The 27375-nt window shown below is 39.1% G+C and overlaps 3 protein-coding genes and 7 pseudogenes across 4 annotated transcripts; 8 read left to right on the forward strand and 2 right to left on the reverse strand.

Annotated features, from left to right (window-relative positions):
- The first annotated feature begins 351 nt into the window (after window positions 1-351).
- On the forward strand, window positions 352-467 carry LOC135624068 (5S ribosomal RNA; annotated as a pseudogene).
- Window positions 468-10737: 10270 nt separating this feature from the next.
- Window positions 10738-10856, forward strand: LOC135624097 (5S ribosomal RNA; annotated as a pseudogene).
- A 263-nt stretch (window positions 10857-11119) lies between these two features.
- LOC135624096 (5S ribosomal RNA) lies at window positions 11120-11238 on the forward strand (annotated as a pseudogene).
- A 261-nt stretch (window positions 11239-11499) lies between these two features.
- LOC135624074 (5S ribosomal RNA) lies at window positions 11500-11618 on the forward strand (annotated as a pseudogene).
- Window positions 11619-11837: 219 nt separating this feature from the next.
- On the forward strand, window positions 11838-11956 carry LOC135624066 (5S ribosomal RNA; annotated as a pseudogene).
- Window positions 11957-12219: 263 nt separating this feature from the next.
- LOC135624067 (5S ribosomal RNA) lies at window positions 12220-12338 on the forward strand (annotated as a pseudogene).
- Window positions 12339-12600: 262 nt separating this feature from the next.
- LOC135624084 (5S ribosomal RNA) lies at window positions 12601-12719 on the forward strand (annotated as a pseudogene).
- A 671-nt stretch (window positions 12720-13390) lies between these two features.
- Window positions 13391-15179, forward strand: LOC135622198 (protein C2-DOMAIN ABA-RELATED 5-like). Its single transcript, XM_065123841.1, has 3 exons — window positions 13391-13651; window positions 14277-14372; window positions 14789-15179. The coding sequence occupies exons 1-3, from the start codon at window positions 13541-13543 to the stop codon at window positions 15077-15079; spliced, it is 498 nt and encodes a 165-aa protein (XP_064979913.1). The 5' UTR covers window positions 13391-13540; the 3' UTR covers window positions 15080-15179.
- A 517-nt stretch (window positions 15180-15696) lies between these two features.
- Window positions 15697-21157, reverse strand: LOC135623619 (elongation factor 1-gamma 2-like). The gene is made up of 8 exons (XM_065126778.1): window positions 21047-21157; window positions 20873-20918; window positions 18689-18838; window positions 18535-18595; window positions 17736-17788; window positions 17554-17655; window positions 16967-17477; window positions 15697-16315 (listed from the first exon to the last, which is right to left on the reverse strand). The coding sequence occupies exons 2-8, from the start codon at window positions 20879-20881 to the stop codon at window positions 15936-15938; spliced, it is 1266 nt and encodes a 421-aa protein (XP_064982850.1). The 5' UTR covers window positions 20882-20918; window positions 21047-21157; the 3' UTR covers window positions 15697-15935.
- A 1041-nt stretch (window positions 21158-22198) lies between these two features.
- Window positions 22199-27179, reverse strand: LOC135623620 (phosphatidylglycerophosphate phosphatase 1, chloroplastic/mitochondrial-like). 2 transcript variants are annotated; one of them, XM_065126780.1, is made up of 5 exons: window positions 26614-27157; window positions 26463-26543; window positions 24187-24260; window positions 23975-24082; window positions 22199-22420 (listed from the first exon to the last, which is right to left on the reverse strand). In XM_065126780.1, the coding sequence occupies exons 1-5, from the start codon at window positions 27080-27082 to the stop codon at window positions 22307-22309; spliced, it is 846 nt and encodes a 281-aa protein (XP_064982852.1). In that variant the 5' UTR covers window positions 27083-27157; the 3' UTR covers window positions 22199-22306. The 2 variants fall into 2 exon arrangements, with proteins under 2 accessions (XP_064982852.1, XP_064982853.1); XM_065126781.1 differs by lacking the exon at window positions 22199-22420 and adding an exon at window positions 23319-23526 and having other exon boundaries at window positions 26614-27179.
- Between the last annotated feature and the right edge of the window lie 196 nt (window positions 27180-27375).

Here is a 27375-nt window from a genome sequence, read left to right on the forward strand (position 1 = left end):
AACCAAAGGGGCATAGGCTAGACCCCTTTTTGGCTGCCACCTATTCTCCTCTCTCCCTCTCCTCCTTAGTTGCCAGCCCCAATTTCGAGCATATGGATAGTAAGAAGGGCCGACCCTTTCTTGATCACGTGATGTATGTGGAGAGGAAGATCGTGCATCTACCATATATATCATTGCTAGAGGGGAGAAAAATTGACCTCCCATCCTGATTAGGGTCACAATAGCAATTCCAAGATCATTCGAGAAAGTTACGATAGTTTCAGTATGACGAGGTCTAATCGGCCCTGTGCGACTCACGCATGGGGTCTCCAACCATGACGTGCATTTAGGCACCATACGATGAAAAAATATAGGTGCGATCATACTAACACTAAAGCCTTGGATCCCATCAGAACTCCAAAGTTAATGTGCTTAGGTGAGTAATACTAGGGTGGTTGAACCCTTGGGAAGTCCTCATGTTGCACACCTTTTTATCCTGAGTAAGGAAAACCGATGTCACAAACCTTTGTGGCGATAATTTTTTGGCTTGAAATTTGTCAAACCACTTCATCGTCAGCCACATGGGGCTCAAAAAGAGCTTTTTGAATTGGACTTGCAATAGTGATTTTGAGATCATTTGAGAAAATTACGATGATTTCAACATGACAGGGTCAAATCGACCCCGCGCAATCCACACACAAGGTCTCTAGCCATGACATGCACTTAGGTGTCAAACGATGCAAAAATGCAAGTGCGATCATACCAATACTAAAGCATCGGATTCTAATAGAACTTCGAAGTTAAGTTGCTTGGGCAAGAGTAGTACTAGGATGGGTGATCCCATGAGAAGTGCATATGTTGCACACCTATTTGTGTCCGAGCGATGAAAACCGATGTCATACACATCCAAATTGATGATTTTCAAGCCCAAAATTTGTCATGACATCTTCATAGTTACTCGTATGGGGCTCGAAGAGAGTTTCTCGGATTAGGGTCATAATATGAATTTCGAGATCATTCAAGAAAGTTATGACAGTTTCAGCATGAAGGGATCGAATTAGCCCCACACAACCCACGCACGAGGTCTCCGACCATGACTCACACTTAGGCGTCAAACGACTCAAAAACATGAGTACGATTATACTAGCACTAAAGCATCAGATCCCATTAGAACTCCATAACTAAGTGTTGTAGGGCAAGAGTGCTCTTAGGATCGTTGATCCCTTGGGGACTCCTCGTGTTACACTCTTTTTCGTGCTTGAGCAATAAAAACTGATATCATAAACCTTTGAGGCGATGGTTTTGAGCCCAAAATTTATCATAATTACTTCATAGTCACAAGCATGGGGCTAGATAGAGCTTTTTCGATTAGGGTCACAATAGTAATTTTGAGATTTTTTAAGAAAGTTATGATAGTTTTAGTGTAACGAGGTCGAATCAGCTCTGTATGACCCACGCACAGGGTCTCCAGCCATGACATGCACTTAGGCGTCGGACGACTTAAAAATACAAGTGCGATCATATTATCACTAAAGCACTGGGTCCCATTAGAACTTTGAACTTAAGCCTGCTTGGTGAGAGTAGTATTGTTGAATCTCATATTTTGATGATGAAACTACTTGATATATGTTTATGATTTAATCTGCGTTTTGAGTGACGCAGGATGCTTCGATCAGGATGAGACAATTAAAGCAGGAAAATCATGTTGTGCCGAAGGAACATGTCAGAAGATTGGACGTCGGGCCGGTGGATCGGTCGACGTATCGACAGAAGGCTTCGGGCCGTGAACTCGGGCATCGGGCCAAGAAGAGCGGGTATTGTGCCAAGGATATCGGAGTTGCGGAGTCAACTGACCGATTGGGCAATAGGCTGCAGGAGAGGACGATGCGCCGAAGAATCGGACGAAGCGTCGAGGGACCAATGACATGTCGGACAACTTGGTTAATTGCTTAGGATTAATTGTCTCGATCGAAGTTTTGTTTTAAGTGTGCAGGATTAACTACGATGAGAGTAAGACAAGCAGCAGGAGTTGCGCCGGAGTCAAGATCATGATCACGTTGGGAGTTCGAGAGTTCGACGGAAGTTCGGACGGTCGTCGGAGGTTCAGAGAGAACAGATCCGAGAAGTCCAGAAGCTTGCCAAGCGAAGCTCGTCGGAACTTGCCAAGTGGATCGTCGCAAAGTCCAGGAGTATGCCGGATGTCCGCAGAAGGATCACCGAGGGTTATCGGTTGATCGACGGAAGTTGGCAGGAAACTCGCCGGAAGAAGCGATTGACGCATCGGAGCAAGCTGCAGAAGTTGTCTTAGAGTTAATCGTAGTTAGCATGATGATTAAGCATGAAAATGGGAGGTGATCCCATTAGCTTAATCTTGGGGCAATTGGGCCCCTGAAAAGATTCAAAGTGGGCCGAATGGAGTGAACCATTCGGACCCTGATTGCACCAGGAGGTGCAACCGCCCCAGCCAGGAGGTGCAACCGCCTGGGCTGTGGGGTTGGGAGGTGCAACCGCCCCAGCCAGGAGGTGCAACCGCCTGGGCTGTGGGGTTGGGAGGTGCAACCGCCCCAGCCAGGAGGTGCAACCGCCAGGGCTGCAAGGCTGGGAGGTGCAACCGCCCCAGCCAAGAGGTTGCACCGCCAGAGCTCAAGTTCCGAGCTCTGCCAGGCGATGCAACCACCGAGCTCAGTCTTCGAGCTCTGGCAGAGAGGTGCATCAGCCTGAGCTCAGTCTCGAGCTCTGCCAGGTGATGCATTCACCAAGCTCAGTCTTCGAGCTCTGGCAGAGAGGTGGATCAGCCTGAGCTCAGCTTGGAACTCTGCCAGGTGATGCAACCACCGAGCTCAGTTTCGAGCTCTGCCAGGTGATGCAATCACCAAGCTCAGTCTTCGAGCTCTGCCAGGTGATGCAACCATCGAGCTCAGTCTTCGAGCTCTGGCAGAGAGAAGCAATCGGCAGAGCTCAGTCTTCGAGCTCTGCCAGGCGGTGCCACCTCTCCAGTCGAGAGGTGCAACCGCCTGATCCCAGAGTTCTGGGATTTGATCGATTTGATCGTTTTGAGCTCGAATTTTGAATTGGGTTGGGGCCTATAAATACCCCACCCATTCAGCACTGAATTGAAAAAAGAACTGACCCGAAATCTTGATCTTTTCAGTGGTTCTTAGAGCTCAAAACTACTAGTTTTCCTCCTCCTTCTGTTCTTCAAGTTTGAGTTGAAAAGAGAGGAGAGAAAACATATGTAAAGGTTGTCTCCTAAGCCTGTCAAAAGGAGAGAAATTGTAAGAGGGAAGTTTGGCCTTCGCCCATTGAAGGAAGGCACCTAGTTGACGTCGGCAACCTCATCGGTGGAGGAAGCCAAAAGTGGAGTAGGTCAAGGCTGACCGAACCACTCTAAATCTCTGGTTTGCGTTTATTTTCGAGCACTTTATCATTACTGCAAACCTCCCTCATCACTACTGCTCTCTGCGCTTTCACGAACAAGTTCTAAGTGCTGTTCTTCCAAATCTGCATTCAGACGTAACTTCGTATTTTCATACATTACAGTTTACGTTTACGTTTGATTCTGCAGAACTGTTTTCCGCGCTTTTACGAACGAGCTTCCTTGCAGTTTACGCTTACATTTTAATCCTATTAATAACTGCAATCTGTCCTCTACGATTTTACGAACGAGTTTCAACATTTAGACGTAAAACTGCATTCAGACGTAAATCGGCTTTCCTCGCTCAATCATCAGATTTCAGTTCACGTTTACGTCTTGATTTCAACTGCATACTGCCTTCTGCGAGTATACAAACGAGTTTCAAAGTTTAGACGTAAATCTGCGTCTAGACGTAAAACTGCGTTTAGACGTAAATCTGCGTTTAGACGTAAAACTGCGTTTAGACGTAAAACTGCGTTTAAGACATAAATCTGCGTTTAGACGTAAAACTGCGTTTAGACGTAAATCTGCGTTTAGACGTAAAACTGCGTTTAGACGTAAAACTGCGTTTAGACGTAAATCTGCGTTTAGACGTAAAACTGCGTTTAGACGTAAATCTGCGTTTAGACGTAAATCTGCGTTTAGACGTAAATCTGCATTTAGACGTAATCTGCGCTTAGACGCAAAACTGCGCTTAGACGTAATCTGCGCTTAGACGCAAACTGCACTTAGATACAAACTGAGAATTTGCTTTTGCATCATAATAGTTTTTGAACAAACGCAGCTTTTGGTTTTAAATCGTTGTAAGATTTCCGCTGCACTAATTCACCCCCCCCCCTCTTAGTGCTCTCGATCCTAACAATTGGTATCAGAGCGGGGTATTTCTCATTTCGGATTTACACCCGAGAGAAATGACTTTTCAAGAGGGCTGTTCGGTCTTTCGTCCACCGTTCTTTAACGGATTGGACTACACTTATTGGAAAACTCGAATGAGAGTTTTCTTAATTTCTCTAAATCTGGATTTATGGAATATCATTGAAAACGGTTTTCAACTTCCCTCCAAACCGATGAACGAATGGTCGGTTTTGGAGAAGAAGAATTTTTCTTTAAACGCAAAGGCTATGAATGCCTTATTTTGCGCATTGGACAAAAATGAGTTCAATCGGATTTCTACGTGTGAAACGGCTTTCGATATTTGGCGCACTCTTGAAATCACGCACGAGGGAACTAGTAGAGTCAAAGACTCGAAAGTTAATATTCTACTGCTTGATTTCGAGCTTTTTCATATGAAACCAAGCGAAACCGTTGTTGACATGTACACCCGTTTTACGGATGTCGTCAATGGTTTAAAATCACTTGGTAAAAGCTTTTCGGATTTTGAACTCGTTAACAAAGTTTTGCGCTCACTTTCTAAAACTTGGGATTCAAAAGTAACTGCTATTCAAGAATCGAAAAACTTGAACCATTTTCCACTTGAAGAACTAATTGGTTCATTGATCACATATGAAATGACGTGCAATGCACGTGAAGAACTTGAGAACCACCTTCCAAAGAACAGGAAGGATTTGGAACTCTGGACAAATGAATGCCACTTGAGCGATGACTCAAGTGATGAGGACAACGATGAACAAACCAACCTTCCAAAGAACAGGAAGGATTTGGGACATAGAACATTTGAAGACCACTCGAGCATAAGCTCAAGTGATGGTGAACTTAAAATGAAACGAAAATTAAAAAGCAAAAAGAATGGAACTACTTGCTTTAAACGCAAGAAGAAGAACAAAAATTGGGATGAATCGAGCTCCTCCGAAGAAGAGAAAGTCAACAAAAGCAAGGCGGCAAACTACGCCTTAACAGCCTACAATGATGAGGTAATCGAAATCCCCCTAATTTACTTCGAAATTACATGATGCTGCACTTTTCTTTTTCTTTAAATTTTCTTGAAAATTATATTTTTAATAATTTAACAATAAAAATGCAAAAATATGATCATGCTTGTAATCTTGAAAATGATAATGAAAATTGCATGTCTTATGTTAATGCAAGATAGAAATCTAATGATTTTACACCTAGTGAGATTAATCTTATGTGCTTGAGAAGCAAGAATGTATATTTTGATGATTTTCATATTGCTTTTCAATGACGATACATGGCTTTTGTCTGGAAGGCTTGATATTTTTCATTGTCTTTGTTTATTAAATATAATGTATGGTTTTGACATAAAAATAAAGATTTGAGCATGCTATTATAAAGTCAATCATAAATTAAAACTAAATAAGTTTTAGGCATTTATAAGAATCATTCAAAATTATGTTCAATGAAACCTTGCTTAATGTTACAATGAAAATATTAAAGTTATACTTGATGATTTCAGATCTGACAAATGCTACACTTTAAATATGAATCATTCTTCAATCAGATTAAATGCTTCAATCATTTTCTATCTCTAAGAGTTTTCGATTTTGGTGAAATACAAGTGATAAATTCATTTATGATATCTTGTAAATCACTTGAATTATGAATGAGTTTTTCTTATGATGTGTTAAAAGAATCACTTAAAAAGAAAATGTTTTTCCCATTTTATCGAGATTAATGATTTCATGATATTATGTGAATCTCGAAACTAATTTTGATGAAATAGTAATAACGTTATTCATGTTATGAATCTTAAAAATGATAATATGCTTCATGTGATAATATGGATACATGAAACACTTATGATTTTCTGTGTATTCATAAAATATTTATCTCATCATCCAATAACTCTTCTTGATATTCCTTATGAGATGAAATGAAATAATGCATGAAATACAAATGAGGAGTTAATGATCATGCATAATAGGATGTAATGAATTCTAGATACCATCGTTTGAATGTCTATGATTATGCTGGCAAAATGATATATCACGAATGCTTGAATATCATGTTTGATATGCTCATGATGATGATTGATCTTTCGGTATCATGCATAAATTTTTTGAAATGTAATGAATTTGTGCATTGAAACTATAATGATGCACAAATAAGAATGATTACTTACCTTTGTCATGATTTAGAAATTGATGTAAAGGGTTTTTCCCTTGTTGACAATGACAAAGGGGGAGATAGCTAGCTTGTACAAGTCAAGAAGATGAAAAAACTTGATTGCTAGCTTGCCTATCTCAAGAGGCAAAAATGCTAACTTGCACATCTAGCAAAACTTGACAAATTTGCATATATCAAGAAGCAAGAGTTGCTTTCTTGAACATCTCAAAATTGCTAGCTTGCGGGCCTTAAAATGTACAAATTTTCTGCTAGCTTGTATATGGTAAACCTGTTATCATACTATCATGATGATGAGTATGTCTTATCTTTATGATTGAATCACTTGACTGGCATAATGATTTTACACAATTACATGTTGAAAATTATGTACAAAACTTCCATGATAACAAGCATGCTTTACCTTCATGATTGTAATTGAATATCTATAGCAAAACCTTGTCCGAATGGAAGAAAGAGTCAAATTTCATTTTCGGATTCTCTTGAATCTAACATATCAAGTTCACTCTCTTCCAAACTTAACAAGCATATGTCATATCAAGTTTAGTTCATATCATTGATTTTTGACATATGTAATTAACTAGCAAATACATCTCTCATACACACATCATGTGAAAAATACTTTTTGAAAAATGGATTTGATGAATATGGATGAAAGTGTTTTTACTTGCAAGGATTTATTCCACATACAGATCTTGGTCCTTGTAAAAATGAAGCATGATTTAATCTCTCATCGATTCTAACTTCAACTCAAAGTAAACTCACAAATAGCATGTATCACAAATAGTCTTCCTCCTTCATGCAAAAAGATAATAACAAAAAAAAAGGGGAAGAAGTTTTCAAAGCTATCTCCATGTCATGTTTTCCTTGAGATGTTTGTATAATTGATATCCTATCACTCACTGTTGGAAAATGACATGAACCTAGTTATGACATGAATAATTACAAGCACTTATGTTTAAAATTTGCTTATATCGTTCTCCGTTTTGTTGATAACAAAGGGTGAGAAATATATGAATTGATGCTATGATTGCCAAACTTGCATTATGCCATGTTTGCATCATGCGTTAAGATATCAAGAGCTTGTATCGTAATTTTACGCGTTGATATCTTACCATGTGATGAAATGCTACAATTGATAAACACTTGAAATGTTTGCGTTATGATATCAAAAGCTTACATTGTAATTTTTCATGTTGATATTAGCAAACTTGCATGATGATAAAACTTGATATTATGTTTTTCATGCAATGAGTTGAACCAATATCACAAACACTTGATTGTAGTACTTCTCCTTTTTGTTGATGACAAAGGGGGAGAAGTATGTTGATGACATGACATGTGATGCATAAGTTTATGCATAAGTTCATGTTGACGTATTGCAAGTATTCATGATGAATATTGCAATGACTTGAATTCAGTTTGAATTCAAGGTTCTATCAATATGGCATATTGATAGGGGGAGTTTGTTAAAACTCCGGGAGTTAAGGTTAACTCCGTCATCAAGTGGTTGTCATCATCAAAAAGGGGGAGATTGTTGAATCTCGTATTTTGATGATGAAACTACTTGATATATGTTTATGATTTAATCTGCGTTTTGAGTGACGCAGGATGCTTCGATCAGGATGAGACAATTAAAGCAGGAAAATCATGTTGTGCCGAAGGAACATGTCAGAAGATTGGACGTCGGGCCGGTGGATCGGTCGACGTATCGACAGAAGGCTTCGGGCCGTGAACTCGGGCATCGGGCCAAGAAGAGCGGGTATTGTGCCAAGGATATCGGAGTTGCGGAGTCAACTGACCGATTGGGCAATAGGCTGCAGGAGAGGACGATGCGCCGAAGAATCGGACGAAGCGTCGAGGGACCAATGACATGTCGGACAACTTGGTTAATTGCTTAGGATTAATTGTCTCGATCGAAGTTTTGTTTTAAGTGTGCAGGATTAACTACGATGAGAGTAAGACAAGCAGCAGGAGTTGCGCCGGAGTCAAGATCATGATCACGTTGGGAGTTCGAGAGTTCGACGGAAGTTCGGACGGTCGTCGGAGGTTCAGAGAGAACAGATCCGAGAAGTCCAGAAGCTTGCCAAGCGAAGCTCGTCGGAACTTGCCAAGTGGATCGTCGCAAAGTCCAGGAGTATGCCGGATGTCCGCAGAAGGATCACCGAGGGTTATCGGTTGATCGACGGAAGTTGGCAGGAAACTCGCCGGAAGAAGCGATTGACGCATCGGAGCAAGCTGCAGAAGTTGTCTTAGAGTTAATCGTAGTTAGCATGATGATTAAGCATGAAAATGGGAGGTGATCCCATTAGCTTAATCTTGGGGCAATTGGGCCCCTGAAAAGATTCAAAGTGGGCCGAATGGAGTGAACCATTCGGACCCTGATTGCACCAGGAGGTGCAACCGCCCCAGCCAGGAGGTGCAACCGCCTGGGCTGTGGGGTTGGGAGGTGCAACCGCCCCAGCCAGGAGGTGCAACCGCCCCAGCCAGGAGGTGCAACCGCCAGGGCTGCAAGGCTGGGAGGTGCAACCGCCCCAGCCAAGAGGTTGCACCGCCAGAGCTCAAGTTCCGAGCTCTGCCAGGCGATGCAACCACCGAGCTCAGTCTTCGAGCTCTGGCAGAGAGGTGCATCAGCCTGAGCTCAGTCTCGAGCTCTGCCAGGTGATGCATTCACCAAGCTCAGTCTTCGAGCTCTGGCAGAGAGGTGGATCAGCCTGAGCTCAGCTTGGAACTCTGCCAGGTGATGCAACCACCGAGCTCAGTTTCGAGCTCTGCCAGGTGATGCAATCACCAAGCTCAGTCTTCGAGCTCTGCCAGGTGATGCAACCATCGAGCTCAGTCTTCGAGCTCTGGCAGAGAGAAGCAATCGGCAGAGCTCAGTCTTCGAGCTCTGCCAGGCGGTGCCACCTCTCCAGTCGAGAGGTGCAACCGCCTGATCCCAGAGTTCTGGGATTTGATCGATTTGATCGTTTTGAGCTCGAATTTTGAATTGGGTTGGGGCCTATAAATACCCCACCCATTCAGCACTGAATTGAAAAAAGAACTGACCCGAAATCTTGATCTTTTCAGTGGTTCTTAGAGCTCAAAACTACTAGTTTTCCTCCTCCTTCTGTTCTTCAAGTTTGAGTTGAAAAGAGAGGAGAGAAAACATATGTAAAGGTTGTCTCCTAAGCCTGTCAAAAGGAGAGAAATTGTAAGAGGGAAGTTTGGCCTTCGCCCATTGAAGGAAGGCACCTAGTTGACGTCGGCAACCTCATCGGTGGAGGAAGCCAAAAGTGGAGTAGGTCAAGGCTGACCGAACCACTCTAAATCTCTGGTTTGCGTTTATTTTCGAGCACTTTATCATTACTGCAAACCTCCCTCATCACTACTGCTCTCTGCGCTTTCACGAACAAGTTCTAAGTGCTGTTCTTCCAAATCTGCATTCAGACGTAACTTCGTATTTTCATACATTACAGTTTACGTTTACGTTTGATTCTGCAGAACTGTTTTCCGCGCTTTTACGAACGAGCTTCCTTGCAGTTTACGCTTACATTTTAATCCTATTAATAACTGCAATCTGTCCTCTACGATTTTACGAACGAGTTTCAACATTTAGACGTAAAACTGCATTCAGACGTAAATCGGCTTTCCTCGCTCAATCATCAGATTTCAGTTCACGTTTACGTCTTGATTTCAACTGCATACTGCCTTCTGCGAGTATACAAACGAGTTTCAAAGTTTAGACGTAAATCTGCGTCTAGACGTAAAACTGCGTTTAGACGTAAATCTGCGTTTAGACGTAAAACTGCGTTTAGACGTAAAACTGCGTTTAAGACATAAATCTGCGTTTAGACGTAAAACTGCGTTTAGACGTAAATCTGCGTTTAGACGTAAAACTGCGTTTAGACGTAAATCTGCGTTTAGACGTAAAACTGCGTTTAGACGTAAATCTGCGTTTAGACGTAAATCTGCGTTTAGACGTAAATCTGCATTTAGACGTAATCTGCGCTTAGACGCAAAACTGCGCTTAGACGTAATCTGCGCTTAGACGCAAACTGCACTTAGATACAAACTGAGAATTTGCTTTTGCATCATAATAGTTTTTGAACAAACGCAGCTTTTGGTTTTAAATCGTTGTAAGATTTCCGCTGCACTAATTCACCCCCCCCTCCTCTTAGTGCTCTCGATCCTAACAAGTATTAGGATGGGTGACCCCTTGGGAAGTCCTCCTGTTGCACTCCCTTTTACCCTTGAGAGATGAAAACTGATGTCGTAGCCGGCCACGACGTGCACTTAGGTGCCAGATGACAAAAAAACACGAGTGTGATCATACCAGCACTAAAGCATCAGATTCTATTAGAACTCTATAGTTAAGCATGCTTAGGCATGAGTTGTACTAGGATGGGTGATCCCCTAGGAGGTCCTCGTGTTTTACTCTTTTTTGCCCTTGAGCGATGAAAACTAATGCTGTAGACCTCCAAGGCTATGGTTTTTTATCTCAAAATTTGCTTTCATTCCTTCATAGTCACTTGAGTAGGGCACGAAGAGAGCTTCCCACATTGGGATTGCAACAACGATTCCGAGATCATTTGAGAAAGTTACCATGATTTTAGTGCAACAGCATCGAATCAGCCCTGTGCAACCCACGCATGGGGTTTCCGACCATGACATACACTTAGGTGTCGAATGATACAAAAACACGAGTACGATCATACCAGCACAAAAGCACTGGATCCCATTAGAACTCTGTAGGTAAGTGTGATTAGGCAAGAGTAGTACTAGGATGGGTGATCCCCTAGGAACTCTTCGTGTTACACTCCTTTTTGCGTCGAGTAATGAAAACCGATGTCATAGACCTATGAGGCAATGATTTTCAAGCTTGAAAGTTACATGATTGCTTCATAGTCACTTACGTAGGGCTTAAAGAGATCTTTTCGGACTGGGATCGCAATAGTGATTTCGAGATCGTTCGAGAAAATTATGATGGTTTTAGTGTGACGGGGTCGAATCGGCCCTATGTGACCCACGCATGGGTTCTCCGGCCATGACATGCACTTAGGTGTTGGACAACATAAAGACAAGGGTATGATCATACCGGCATTAAAGCACAGGATCCCATTAGAACTCTAAAGTTAAGCATGCTTGAGCGAGAGTAGTACTAGGATAGGTGAACCCTAGGGAAGTCCTCATGTTGTACTCCTTTTTGTGCTTGAGTAATAAAAACCGATGTCATAGATCTCCAAGGCAACGAGCCTAAAATTTACCACGATCGCTTCATAGTCACCTACATCAGCGTTCCGAGATTGTTTGAAAAAGTTACGATAGTTTTAGTGCAATGGGGTTGAATTCATCCTGTGCAACCCACATATGAAGTCTTTGACCATGACATGCACTTAGGCATCGGACAATGCAAAAACATGAGTATGATTATATCAGCATTAAAACACGGGATCCTATTAGAACTCCAAAGTTTAGCATGCTTTGGCTAGAGTAGTACTAGGATGGGTGACCCCTTGGGAAGTCCTTGTGTTGTACTCTTTTTTGCGCCCGAGTGACGAAAACCAATATTGTAGACCCCTGAGGTGATGGTTTTTGGGCTTAAAATTTATCGTGATCACTTTGTAGTCACCCGAGTGGGGCTTGAAGAGAGCTTCCCAAATTAGGGTCACAATAGTGATTCTAAGATCATTCAAAAATTTACAATGATTTTAGCATGATAGGGTCAAATTGACCCCACATGACCCATGCATAGTGTTTTAGGTTGTGACATGCACTTAGGTATCGGATGACGCACACTACATGGATGCAATTATACTAATACTAAAGCACTAGATCCCATTAGAATGTCGAAGTTAAGCGTGTTTGGGTGAGAGTTGTATTAGGATGGGTGGTCACCTGGTACGTCCTCATGTTGCACTCATTTTTTTACCCAAGCAATGAAAACCGATGCTGTAGACCTCTGAGTCAATGGTTTTTATGCCTGAAATTTGTTATGATTACTTTATAGTCACCCGCATGGGGTGAAGAGAGCTTCCCAAATTAGGGTCAAAATAGAAATTTCGAGATCATTTGAGAAAGTTACAATAGTTTCAGTGCGATGGGATCGAATCAGCCTCACACGAACCATGCACAAGATAATCGACCACAACATGCACTAATGCGTCGAACGATGCATGCAATATGACTGTGATCATACTAGCACTAAACCATCGAATCTCATTAGAACTTCGAAGTTAAGCGTGTTTAGACAAGAGTAGTACTAGGATAGGTGACCTCTTAGGAAGTCCTCATGTTGTACTCTTTTTTATGCCTGAGTGATGAAAATTGACATCATGGACCTCCAAAGCGATGATTTTCGGGCTCGAAATTTATCGTGACCACTTCATAATCACCTACGTGGGGCTCGAAGAGAGCTTACCATTGGGGTTGCAATAGCAATTTTGAGATTATTCAAGAAAGTTATGACGATTTCAACGCGATGGGGTCGCCCCATGTGACCCTTGCATGAGGTCTCCAACTGTAATGTGTACTTAGGTGTCAGACAACACATGCAATGTAGATGCGATCATACTAGCCCTAAAGAATCGAATCTCATCAAAACTTTGAAGTTAAGCATTCTTGGACAACTATTACTGAGATAGTTGACCCCCCGGGGATGTTCTCGTGTTGCACTCTTTTTTGGGCTCGAGATAAGAAAACTAATGTTGTAGATCTTGGAGTTGATGATTTTTGGGCCCAAAATTTGCCTTGACCGCTTCACCGTCGTGAGTTTATCAATGCATATGTTGGAATTTTATATATATATATATTTATATATATATATATATATATATATATATATATATATATATATCAACGTGTAATTTAAGCTGCTGGTTCTTCTTTATAAACCCACGTCAACTTTGGCGATTAGCTAATAATAAACGCCTCAGGATTACTTCTCCTAGTTACGTGCCCAGTCGTCCTTGCCTTCTCCTCTTCGTTGGTTCTACGTGATCCATCAGTTCCTCGTTCCATCTTCTTCTTCTTCATCATCATCAACCATATCTTCTTGTTCTTGGAAGAATTGTGTAAGTGTGTGTGTGTGTGTGTGAGAGAGAGAGAGAGAGAGAGAGAAAAGGAATGGATCATCTGCTGGGTCTCCTCAGAGTGCGGGTGGTGAGAGGGGTGAGCTTGGCCTACCGCGACGCCACTGGCAGCGACCCTTACGTCGTCGTCCGCATGGGCGGTCAGGTCATACCATTTCCATTCCCTTCTCCTCATGTCTTATCTAATCCTTTTATTCAATTCCTACTCCGATCCATTCTATAGATTTCGTTCGCACTTCCAAGGATTCAGTCCTTTTTTATCATGCATCTAGTCATGATTTGGATATTTAGATCATGTTTTTTGATTCAGAATCGATATATCTTGTGTCTAACATTTGTTGATATGTTGATGTTACATCGACATTTTTTATGCTATCGATCTTTTATGAAGTTTACGAGGCATTTATGTCCATATAAAAATATGATTAAATGAATGGATAGCTTTGACCCCATGATTTCTTTTCATGCTTAGGTGAGTAGTTCGAGATCCTTTCGATGACGAATATCGCGGTTAAAGGGGTATTCATATGCTATTCTTCATTATTTTTTTTGGTATTTTTGAGGGCTTATTTCTGGGATTCATTTTCGAGCTCTATTCCTAGAATTATGCTTTGTTCCTCAATCATATCCCATGGAAAAACTTTGTGTGTGAGTGTTACATATTTATTAATCTTGTTTAGTTCATTTTGTTGATTCATCATCATAGCTTCTAATGTGGTTTCTTATCTACATCATTTTACTACAATTACCGATAATTGTGTATCGAGCAGAAACTGAAGACCAGTGTGAAGAAGCACAATGTCAATCCAGTTTGGAATGAAGATTTGACACTTACAGTTTCAGATCCTACTCAACCTGTGAAGATTGTATGTCTCTTGCTATCACATACAGTCTTCTCACTGCTTGCATTTCAATATTCTGCTAGCTAAATCTCGTGCATGCATTAATTCACATACTGACTGCATCTCCTTAAAGATCTTGATTCCTAGTTAAATTGAGTTGCGTAAGACTAAAGTTTTGCTTGATGCCAAGAAAACAGGGCTTAATTAAATATCAGTCTGTCACATCCTACCTTAATTGTCTACCTATGGCCAATTGAACTAATTCTTTCAAATCATAGTACAATTTTGAGGTAGTAGAAAAAATTTATGCTTTCAACTTCTGCATCAGTACTGATGAGAAGAAGAGAATGAGATGTAGTCCTTTATGGTGTTAATCAAGAACAAGAGCATTTTTTAAAAGGATTTGCGGTCTGATCGTTATCGATACATTGTTTTCACAGCGAGTTTACGACAAGGACACATTCAGCCGTGACGACAAGATGGGCGATGCGGAGATCGATATCGTGCCATTCGTAGAGGCAGTGAAAATGAACTTGTCTGATATCCCAAATGACACCATCATCAAAACCATGAACCCTAACAGGCACAACTGCTTGGCTGAAGAGAGTGCCATTGTGTGGAAAGATGGCAAGGTGGTGCAAGACATCATTGTCAGGCTCAGAAATGTGGAGAGTGGTGAATTGGAGTTGCAGCTGCTGTGGGTTGACATACCAGGTGCTCCAGGCTTTTAGGCTATGGACTCTTTAACACAAGCCTCAACTCCCTTACCTACAAGTTTTGTATCTCCTAATTTAACTTGTTTTCCATGTGGATTGTAGATAGCTTCATGGCTTTATGGTCAAGGATGAGATGAATGAGTCAAATCCATGTAATGGAGGACTCTATATTTTTGTTTATGGTGAAGGATGGCCATGTAATGAACAATGAATATTCCTACAAGTTTTGTACCACCTCATTGACTTGGTGCTTTCTAACATCATAATTTTTGGCCATTGATGAACTGAGTGAATCAAATTCTTCTATATAGTTGTTTGTGCATTGATTAACATCAATTCCAGCATACAGAATTGGACGGTAAAACCTAATTTCATGAGACACAAATTATACTTTAATGAGATACTCATGCAAAAAAGGCAACATAAGTTCACAAATGCAAGGGTGCCTAAAAAGTATAATTCTAGAGAAAAGGAGGGCAGTTTGCTAAAATACAACAGTGTGCGCATCATTTTCTCAGATAAAATACTGCAGAACTCAATATACGAGTGTAGCATTATAAATGTCACAAACATCACCTAGAAATAATTAATAATTAAAAGGCTCTACATAGCGCTACCAAACAATGACCATCTGAATCAACAGAAATTGATACCACAAATGAAAAGAGTTTATCGCACATTTAAGGTACTCTTGGTCCAACAAGAAAGGAACCCTACAAATCACTTGGTTTAAATAAGATCTCCGTATCAAGGTACTAACAAGACTCAGAAAACCAGTAACTAACTAAGAGTGCAGCAAATGTAAACACCTCCAGCTCGAAGAGATCAAGTCCAGGTTATATATTCTCGTTCAGTTCATCTTCCAATGGTTTTACTTGAAGCACTTGGCATCCAACAGGGCCTCACCTTCAAAAGGCTCCTGGTCCTCAATCATGGCATTCACCCGCTCCTTCTGTGCTTCATCAGAAATGTCAACCTTTGCCCAATCGTATAGTTCCATGTCATAGACCTCGTCGAGCACAAATTTTGGAATCTCCTGTCCCCGGAAGAGCCACACACCCTTCACCTTGAATGGTGGTTCAGAGCCAATCACGAGCATCTTTCCAAAAGCATATTTCCGAGTCAAATCCATTCGCTGCAGGAACCCACTCACCTTGTTAAGGGTCACAAATGATACATTGTTCTCATCGTTGTATTTATAGTCACAGAACCACAGAGAGTAACCCTCAGGGTCATACATATCCCAGAAACCTGAAGTCATGATCCACAACACAAGGAATCAGTAAAACTACTTGGATTGCAACGCCAAATAGAGAAAAAAACCAAAGTAAAACATAGCAAAGCATAACTTCACAAATGGAATAAAAATAGAATACTGGCCCTGGGTTCTACAAATATTTAAGGCACTTTGACTTGAAAATCTCTTTCCAGATGCTACAATATGATATAATCACAACTACAAATTATCAGATAACCAACACATTATGTTGTTACATCAGCATTCATGCACCCAAGTCAGCTCCACTAAGAGGTATTGTTATAGACAAGTTTATAAAGGTAAATTTGATTGGCACCTGGGCAACCAGCTTTGCAAAAATTGTCAGCAGTCCTTATTTTGAAAAGAAATAGGCAATGCACCAAATATTGCTCAAGAACATCTAAAGTAGAATGTACAATACAACAGACTAGTAAAGAAACAAATGTATCAAATATTTTATTGTGTTGGTTTGAGAATGAAAAAAAGTTAGCTGATATTGCTGCCTTCTACCAGAGGAATAAATGAACTGTGACTTATCACTTCAGTAGACCATACAAAAACAAAAGAAGCTACAGAATATTTAATCACCACAATAATATCTCGCAAGGAAAAAAAAAATCTGCAACCAAAGCTGAAAGGGATACCTTTGATGGCAACCTCTCGGAAGTTGGTTTTCGTATTGGAATAAAGCCTCTTCCACTCATCCAATATCATCTTACTAGGTGGAAGTAGGTCTAGAGGATTCTTTGGCTTGGGTTTGGGAGCCTCCTCCTCCTCTTCCAGAACCTCCTGTACTTTGGGTTTTGCAGGCTCCTTCTTAGGTTCTTTCTTAACTTCCTTTGGTTTAGCTGGCTCTTTAGGTTGAACAGGCTTCTTTTGTGATGGAACAGGTGGAACTGAGTCGACCTGTTTGACCTCGCCTACCACTTTATGGAAATTTGGTTGATTAACCATAGTCCAAAAGTACCTTTCAACATGAGGGAATTCTGATGTAAAACTCTTGACTAGGATCATATTGAATCCAAGGTATAAGTTGCATGTCATGACAATATCTGCTAAAGTAACAGAATGGCCAACAAGGTATGTGCTTGAGGCAAGATGAGTGTTCAAAGCACCAAGTGCCCTCTTCAAACTAGATATTGCTGCTTCCTCAGACTACATAAATATAATTTTTTTCAGCCCAGAGCACAAGCCACAACTGATACAGTGGCAATATAATTATTATACTTACAACAGCAAGGTAAGGCATATATCCAAGTCGTGGATAAAGCCATCGTGCAAGATTTGCATCAATTTCCATGGATGCATAGTCAATCCATTGTTCAATGTGAGCCTGGTAACCACATGAATGAACATAAAAATTAATTAAACTGTTGTGTCAACTGGACAATCCAAATAAAGCAGATAACTTACATATTCGATGAGTGAACAGCCAAAAAGAGGATTATCAGCCTTCAAGCGAGTTACTGAAACAAGTACAAAGAGCTATAAGTATGCATCACATCATAAAAAGTGATTTTCATATTGATCCTCAAATCTTTGTAATTTATACAACTCTTTATATACAAATCAGTCTCTGAAATCTCAAATTATGTACACACAATCCATTATTCATAAAGAATAAGGTACTGTTTTAGAGTACTCTGTTAGAAAAAAGCATAGATATCATAGTATATAACATTTACAAAATTTTATCAACATTCCCCCCCTAAAAATCTCTCCCTCCAGGTACAAAACAAAATTAAAATATTCTTTTAATTCTTTTGTAGATATCTAAATTCCAGTCCACATTATCAGTCTTCTGATCCCTCACACTTAATTCTTATTTTTATAGAATTTTATCTTTTTCTTTCCATATATATTTTACATAATTTTGAAAAAGGTTTGAGGAGCTATCACTTGGTCTTCAAAATATTGGATGTGTGATTATATGCCAAAATTCACAAAAAACAAACAGAAGAAAACTCATGAAAAGAAAATTCATGAGGATGAAAAGCAAAACATCTTACTAATTTCATCACCATTGTTATTTTAATTGCATAATTGCTAATCTAGATGAGCCTTAGATATGAGCCACATGTGGCGTTACAGGCATTATATACAATTATGAACTGATAGTTTAATATTGTAAACATCAAATATCATATGGACTAATATGTTAAACAAGCATGCTCTTATTTTCAAAAGTGAAATTTAAATAATTATTTCATACCATAACGTGCTATAGCATTGCTCTCGAAAATGGGACCATCAGGCGTCTCCAATACAGGCACCTGAACTCATAACAAGAAATATGCAGCTTACAAATAAGCTTATACTTGGATATGAACACAAAATACATATTCATGTCCAGAAAATTAGCTTACCTTCCCTATAGGGTTCATCTTAAGAAACTCTGGAGTTTTATTTGACACACCCATTACAAAGTTCTTCACCAACTCAACTTGGATACCACTGTACTCTGCAGCAATAAGTGCCTTGAACCCATTCTTATTTGTATCACCAGCATGCAAAACCTGAGCAAAATAAATCTCAGAAATTAGTAGGATGTCAAAGTAAAACCAAAAATTTATAGTCACCAAACAAGATGAATGATCCAAGAGGATCAAAGCATCAGTGTGTGAATATATTCTTGAGTACAGAATTTTTATGACAAAACACAGGAAGTATACATAGTAAGATCACATGATACGATAAATTTATATGATAATGTTAAAATATATTTCAATCAGTTGTTACAATAGAAAGTAAAAACTAAAAGGATCCAAATTCTGAAGCAAAGAGGCCAAGTACAACAATATATTTCTATTAGTTGGTGCAATTTACTTTCAAACTGGAGATTTCACATAGGAACATCAAGCAATATAAAGAACATCAACTAGATCAGAGTTATTAAGAAGCATTTTCTCCAAACAGCTTTCGCTAAAAACATAACAAAAGTTTACTGGATTATGCAGGCTCCAAGGCCATATGGTCAATCTACAAAAACTCAAGATGTAGACACTTTGCCATCATCATTATGGAATTCTAATTAACATATTTAACAACAGAATGGTAGTTAACATCAATCAGTAACATATTAAAATAATGTAACTTGGTATGTTTAAATGAATATGATATTGTATTGCAATTCAGCATGCACGGTTACCATTGCTTATGAATTGCCTACCAATAAAATTCAACATTTGAGAATATGTTCAACACTCAGGTAATCAATTCAGCAAGACGAGCATTAAGATATGAACAGGTGACAGAATAATCCAACTTCATCAAAGAAGATTAGAAGAATTGCAAGCCCATAGCCAGCCAAAAAGAAAAAGAAAAAGTTGGTCACATATAAATCTGGCATCCCTAACACACATATCCAACATAAAGGAGGGTCTTGAAGCCAACTTCAAGGACCTGGTACTAGGCCAGACCAACACGGACCTGAGACTAGGCCAGACCAACACACACATATAGAGCATGACTAGCAGCAATCCATAAGCTGGTCGGAGCTTAACAAGGCAAGGAAACCACACCACCTTTAATTCTTTGGAACAGTGACATTTTCAAATGAGTGAATTCTGAAAACCTTTTTCATGATTCCCAACAACAAACTGAAGGTACTATCACCAATTAGGATCAGTTTTATGACATGACCTACCAAATAGACTAGCAACCCTAAATCAGTTCCTAATCCAATTTTAACCACCCAAGCACTGAGTTCTCAGTTTCACAATCTTTTTCTCAGTCCACTACAACCTGTTAACACAAACAGAATACCTTTGGTCGAAGATAGTGGAAGTCACCCCTTAAACACCAACAACTCAAGTAAATGTACTATTACTAAGCCAAACATCTAAGAGGTCAGATAACTATCTATTACCATCTAAGTCCACGAATTGTTTACTCAATAAAATGCTGTAAATGCCAAACATTAGCACACCTTATGGGGTTACAAAAGCTAGAGGAAAAATCATTAGGAGTTGATATTTTCTTCTGAAATCAACAGGTATAAAATCGGGATCATATTTGCATTGGGCAGTATAATTAGGACGGTCTTTGCATGGTGGAAGGGCAGGAGAATGTTGATCGTACAGTTCCTGCAGGTCATTTGTGATGGAGTAAAATGCTCCACAGTGAAAAGGCTTCTTTTTTTCTTTTGAACCAAGTAGAAAGTTGCTGGTACTTATGATCGGGTAACTGTTACGCTCTCTTTACATACGGATCCATTTGATGCACGTATTTTAGATTATGACTATTCGAAGTACGAACCAATATCAAAATAAATCTGCTACGACGTAGCATAACGAATTCTGATAGCAAGACACAGGAACTATATCGTAAGAGAGGCACAATAGAATCAACGTGATGAAATGGACAAATCAGGAAGACAGAGGACAACTTATGCAAACATTAACGTAATCTTAGATCGAGCAACTGCAAAGACGGAAACAGATCTGCAAACCGAACAGCAAATCACATTTCGCGATAGACTACGCAATGGAACTCCTAAAACCCTAAATCTCAGACGAAGAAACAATTAAAGAGATCTAACGGGAACTCACCAGCGCCATCGAGTCTTGCGATCCGCGACCGCCTCAATTCCCGGATCTAAACACGGCACAGGACCAAGAAAATGAAATCAAAATAACAACAGCGGAACAAAAAACAAACCGAAAAAGAACAACGGATCTAAGAAGAAGAAAGAACAAACTGGAAAGTAAGTGAAGAGCGCTCACAGAGAAGGGAGAGGAGGCCGACGGCGCTAGAGATGAGAGAGGAAAAGACGCGAGCAACGGCGGAGCAAACTGATACACTCGATCGCCTCCTGTGGCTTTATATATAGGGGAAAGGGGCTGCTCTATCTATCTAGGGCAAGCTGAGAATGGTAACGGGTCGGATTCGTGAGGTTACATTCGGACTCGGGACAAGTACGCTCCAAATGGATCCGATACAGCGAGTATTAATTGGATGAAAAGAAGGCTATTTATTGCACGGATATCAACATCACTTAAATCACTCAATTTTTTTTTCCTCTTTAACTTAGAAATTCTGTTTGAATGCAATTCCCGAAAGTATTTTATGATGATGTCACTTAATTTTAAAATATTTTAATAATATATAAGATAATTTAAAAATTATAAATAATAAAAAATATAAAAATATAAAAATTAATATGAATCAATATTATAAACATAAACATGAGTGATGATTACATAAAAAAATTATGTTAAAGATATTTAAATAATATTTTGTTATATTACAAAACCAGATTGATTTTATATATACTAATTCGTTTCATGTGGGTTATGGAAAAAACCGATCAAATCAATTGATTCATTCCGAGTTTTTAACATATCCAATCCGATAATTGAAACTGACCAGTTAATGGTCAGGTTTCCAATTCTGATAAATATGACATTTACTTAGCTTCATGTGGGTGTCCGCTCCCTTAAAGGACCCAAATTGTAATATATTATTGCTATGATCGTTTCAGTCCTCGTGAAACGACATCTGTCGTATCTCGTGAACGGATATAGATATAAGGTTGACGGTCCAGTAAGGACACGATAATCAAACGTTCTATATATATAAACAGAGAGAGTGAGAGAGGTGTTCTGTTTTAATGCTGTGATGTATGAGCCAGAGTATAGAATTGTTCGTCATCAAATTCCTGTTAAATGTCGCACTAATATTCTAGCACAGAAGAATCTCGAAATTACTAGAATACTCATAAAGCCCATGCGGAGCCCACCTGATCAAGATGCTCCTACAGCATATGCGTCCGATCAAAATGCAGGACATGTATCTGCCTTGGTTGGACATGGAGGTTAAAGCATGCATATCAACGAAGGTGTTATCGCCTGCTTATTTCTAATGCTATCACTGTATATGAGAATTGCTGCAATGGATGAAATTTTAAGCATAAATTACATCTGAATGATTACCAGAGCATTTAGAACAGGGCTGAGCACAAACGAAGGTTGCAAATCAACGATTTAAGAGGATGGAGCTTTTATACACTGCTTAGCTTCTGCAAGAAGAGCATGTTTGGGGGGTTCGAAACCTTTCTGCTGCCAGGAATTGACCAGAAGAAGCTCGAGTTTCCTGACCTGATAAATGGTTAGAAGATACACCAATCAATGGGTATGTGGAAAGCAACTCAATTTTGGAAAAAAATTAGATAAACAAGGGTTTTAGAAGTCTAACAACACCGGACTTGCAAAAGAAATTTATGAAACTTCATCAGAAACCTAATTGGGGCTTTGTTTGACTAGTGATATATCCTCAACAAAGCTCACTCTCAGAAAAGATTCATATGGCCCAACCCAATTATACATTTTCATAATTTTAGCTTACATGGGGATTAATCTGTGTTTATATTAGATAAAGGCTTAAAGAAATTTGTTGGGAGATTAATACTTGAGCATCTAATAGTTACATGGGAATTGACCAGAAGACGTTCTGAGTTTCCTGACCTGATAAATGGTTAGAAGATACAACAATCAATGGGCATGTGCAGAAAGTAACTCAATTTTGGGGAAAAAAAAGCAGGTAAACAAGGGTTTTAGAAATCTAACAACACCGGACTTGCAAAAGAAATTTATGAAACTTCATCAGAAACCTAATTGCGGGCTTGTTTGACTAGTGATATTTCCTCAACAAAGCTCACTCGCAGAAAATATTCATATGGCCCAACCCAATTACACATTTTCATAATTTTAGCTTACATGGGAATCAACCTGTGTTTATATTAGATAAAGGCTTAAAGAAATTTGTTGGGAGATTAATATTTGAGCATCTAACAGTTACATGGGAATTGACTAAAGACGTTCGAGTTTCCTGACCTGATAAATGGTTAGAAGATACAATAATCAATGGGCATGTGCAGAAAGTAACTCAATTTTGGGGAAAAAAAAGGAAGGGAAACAAGGGTTTTAGAAATCTAACAACACCGGACTTGCAAAAGAAATTTGTGAAACTTCATCAGAAACCTAATTGCGGGCTTGTTTGACTAGTGATATTTCCTCAACAAAGCTCACTCGCAGAAAAGATTCATATGGCCCAACCCAATTATACATTTTCATAATTTTACCTTACATGGGAATCAATCTGTATTTATATTAGATAAAGGCTTAAAGAAATTTGTTGGGAGATTAATAATTGAGAATCTAACAGTTACATGGGAATTGACCAGAAGACGTTCGAGTTTCCTGACCTGATAAATGGTTAGAAGATACAACAATCACTGGGTATGTGCAGAAAGTAACTCAATTTTGGGAAAAGAAAAAGATAAACAAGGGTTTTAGAAGTTTAACAACACCGGACTTGCAAAAGGAATTTATGAAACTTCATCAGAAACCTAATTGGGCCATTGTTTGACCAGTGATATATCCTCAACAAAGCTCACTCTCAGAAAAGATTCATATGGCCCAACCCAATTATACATTTTCATAATTTTAGCTTACATGGGGATCAATTTGTGTTTATATTAGATAAAGGCTTAAAGAAATTTGTTGGAAGATTAATATTTAAGCATCTAACAGCTACAGTTAAAGTTACAGCAGCAAGTATATATAATACAAGAAGTAAAACAATAAATTCCTCATCATAAACTACTTTTCTTAACCCTAATCTTGATAAAAAAAAAGTCTAGTGGAGCAAACCTGCTTGACAATAAAAGGTTCTTCAGAAAGGCATAATGGCTCTGTTAATATAGTTAGAAAACCATGTTTGTTGCCATAGACCACGTCAGTAAAAATTCGATCTCCCACCTGGTAAAGAGTAGAAACATATACAACACTTATTCCAATATATATATGTGTGTGTGTTTAAGAGGTCAAAAGATAATAGGATTGGAGGTGATAAAGATCCCTACCATGACAAGAAGTGAGGCTGGACAACCAAAGTATCTTTCTATGTCTTCAGCTGTTCCAGCTGGCTTCTTTACCTCTACAAGTATCAGAAACTCATTTAAAAATTCATTCTCCACATTGGTTTAAATATAGCATCATGTTCTTTATAGAAAAAAAGAAACATGAAAACAGTACAAAATTAGCATCATATGGTAATGTTTACACTTTATGGTCTTATACTACATAAGAGCTTACTGCTTCTACCAGAAGACAAAATGTAACATGATATATTGAGGAAAAAAATTGGAAAAATGGTTGTAGCGGAACATACAATAGTATACAACAAGAAGTTTTGTAGAGAGAATATTATCATCGTTAGTTGAGAAAAATAGAGAAAGAAATGTGTATGAAACAATGCATAAATGCCAAGGCACATTTGATTTTCAAGAAAAATAAGGATCTAAATGGTGGAATGCAACTGAAAATTAAACTCCTTCAGGGTGCCAAACCCCACATTATTAGTGAAGACTTTCCCAAACCTAAAGAAAGGAGGTTGAGAAGTTGAGATAATTGACAGCTAGTAACCCATTTTGTTAAAACTAAAGCGGTTACAGTCAATGACAGGGCTCGTGAAGTAGACTGCTTATAGGTCATAAGCATTACATCCCACCTAGGGGACTGTATATTGGATCTTAATTACATCAGGGGTTGTTCTTTCATCCATATTCTAGATTGGAACCTCAAACATTACTTTCAATTTCATGTCTGCACACCAATTTGTATGAAATCACAACAGAATATTTTCTTACAATTAAATGATTCCATTTCTTTGATAAAAAATTGATGACATCATCCAATGAATTTTCCTTAAGCATCATCAGTGCAAACCACAATACATTATAAGCATACAAACTTGCTTTTATTTGTTGTATCATCCACAAAACAAAATAAATTTGATTATTTCCAAAAAGGATGTATATTTTTCTAAAAGGAGAAATATCGTTGAATTTAAGCATAATGAACTACAAACATGACATTTATTTAGAATGTAGTTATCCTCTAAATTAAATAAATTGGGGAAGGACCTACTAAGCTGCTTAACAAAGTTCTGTATCTACTACAATACTTAAGTCATTAGTTACATATTTGTGGACCTTATCCTTTAGTAATATGAGTCCTCTAAACCAATGTTATGGGGACATCAACTGGAGAAACGAATAAATATGCATATCCTAGTATTATGGTTCAGTTGAGACAAAATGAAGATTTAGGAAAATGTAGGAGAAAAATAGTTAGACAACATTGCTACTTAAGTTGTGATGTCATGAGAGTACAAAAATATTGGAAATATATGTCTTAAAATCAGAAAAGACCACTTTTAATATCATTATATTGTTTGATATTGGAATATACCACTTTTAAAATTTTTATATTGTTCAAATTTTAATAAAGTGTTGTGGACACATAGACATGCATCTAGCATGGCTTGTGGGTTTCAACTGAAGAGGCCACAGTAAGTAGAGACACCAGGGCATGGTTGACTCAGGTTTATCATTTATTGCACTGTTGTTCTACATGAGAGATAAAAAAAGGTTTCTCATGTAAGATGAAATCATTGCATTATTTATTAATACAACATAATTATATATAATGATCTAGTTCCCTCGGTCATGTAAAAGACAAGTTTAACTTGATAGATTATCACAAAAACTTTCACCGTCTCCTTTCTCAACATTGTCAACTAATGACCTTAATCACCATCCATGAAGTTCCTATGATCCATAGTTAATTTAGCATATAAGCAACAAGCAGATGTAATAACCATTCTTCTATCCTCCATGACTGCCCTTCCTGCAGGACTAAAAGGATAAAACAGGATTGTTATGGGATTCAAATGCATGTATCATGATGGCAAGATGGTAAACTTTCAAGACAAGAAGAAAATGACATGCCTGTTATGCAGAGAATAAATAAATCAGAAGGATCTTTCTAGAGCCCATGGACATGACTAGATGAGCAACATAATACCTCTCGTCAAACAGCTAAAATTCATCAATTCAGCACTAAACCAATTAAAGAAACTATGCACTCACAAACTAAAACTAGATTTTGAGAGTAAATATTATGTCCAGAATTCAATGCAACCCGAAATTTCAACCATCTTTGCATACTGACGGCAATAAAACAGTATAAAACAACCATATTCAAATGCCAAATTGTGGAAGAACAAAATGGACATCACCAGGCTGCATCAATCAAACAGGAAGAGAACAAGATGTAAGAACTACGCAGTACTTGCCATGCCTGATAACATGAATCCCGCCAATCGACTTCTCCAGAGTTTTTGCCTCTTCGCCATCTGGATCAAACTGTTTTAGACCTGCGCAGCCCTAAATAAGTCAAGCAACATGAATTGCAGCAAAGAAAAGGGAGGAGGGAGATGCGGGCACCGGCGGAGTTGCTGAAGACGGCGATGGAGCCAGCGGGGAAGGCAGAGCGGCAGAGGCGGAAGGAGGGGTCGAGGGGGGGCCAGAGGGAGAGGGAGTAAGGGGCTGTGAGTGTGTTGTCCTTGTCGAAGACGACGCCACGGAAGCCGAGGCGGTGGAGGGTGGGCCAGTCGACCCAACGGATGTCGGGAACAGAAAGATGTGGGAGGGCGAGTCGGGGCTCCGACGCCGCCACGCTCAGGAGGGACGCCGCCCCCTCCCGGTTGAACAGCTGCCCCAGCGCCCGCTGCCACTGCCAATTGCTGCTGCTATTGCTACTAATGCCCATTCTCACGCTATTCTTGTTGTTGTTTTGGACTCCTCTCCTCCTCCTCCTCCCTTCTTGTGTCAGGGGAAAGCTGCTGGAGGAGGAGGAAGGGTCGATTGGGTTTGCAGAACGGTGGGAGAAGGGAAGTGATGAGATTGGCAACATTAGGTTCGGAAATGGATTTGGGTTACGGTGGGATCAGGTCACGTGATAAATTTGGTATAGGCAACAATTGCATAGGCGATAAGCTAAAATTACACCGAAAAAATAGTGTTACTTTAATACAAAAATAATTTACATATTTATTATGTTTATCGATAATTCTTATATTATATCAAATTACAAAGCTGCTATCCATATGGTTTATTTATTAATTTAATATATTTAAATTAAAATAAAAATTAATACATTTATAAATTATTTACATCAACTAAATCGAAGTGTTACACGTAATCTCA

Source organism: Musa acuminata, chromosome BXJ2-9 (genome assembly GCF_036884655.1).
Source record: "Musa acuminata AAA Group cultivar baxijiao chromosome BXJ2-9, Cavendish_Baxijiao_AAA, whole genome shotgun sequence".
Classification (NCBI taxonomy): Eukaryota; Viridiplantae; Streptophyta; class Magnoliopsida; order Zingiberales; family Musaceae; genus Musa; species Musa acuminata.

Coding starts and splice junctions, on each gene's coding strand:
- LOC135622198 (XM_065123841.1), top strand. CDS start 13,541: ATGGATCATCTGCTGGGTCTCCTCAGAGTGCGGGTGGTGAGAGGGGTG. Junction 13,652..14,276: donor TCGTCCGCATGGGCGGTCAG/GTCATACCATTT, acceptor TGTATCGAGCAG/AAACTGAAGACCAGTGTGAA. Junction 14,373..14,788: donor CTACTCAACCTGTGAAGATT/GTATGTCTCTTG, acceptor TTGTTTTCACAG/CGAGTTTACGACAAGGACAC.
- LOC135623619 (XM_065126778.1), bottom strand. Junction 18,596..18,688: donor AGATGAACCCTATAGGGAAG/GTAAGCTAATTT, acceptor TTATGAGTTCAG/GTGCCTGTATTGGAGACGCC. Junction 16,316..16,966: donor CCGAGAGGTTGCCATCAAAG/GTATCCCTTTCA, acceptor TCATGACTTCAG/GTTTCTGGGATATGTATGAC.
- LOC135623620 (XM_065126780.1), bottom strand. CDS start 27,082: ATGTTGCCAATCTCATCACTTCCCTTCTCCCACCGTTCTGCAAACCCA. Junction 24,083..24,186: donor CAGCCTCACTTCTTGTCATG/GTAGGGATCTTT, acceptor ACTCTTTACCAG/GTGGGAGATCGAATTTTTAC. Junction 22,421..23,974: donor AACCTTTTATTGTCAAGCAG/GTTTGCTCCACT, acceptor ACCATTTATCAG/GTCAGGAAACTCGAGCTTCT.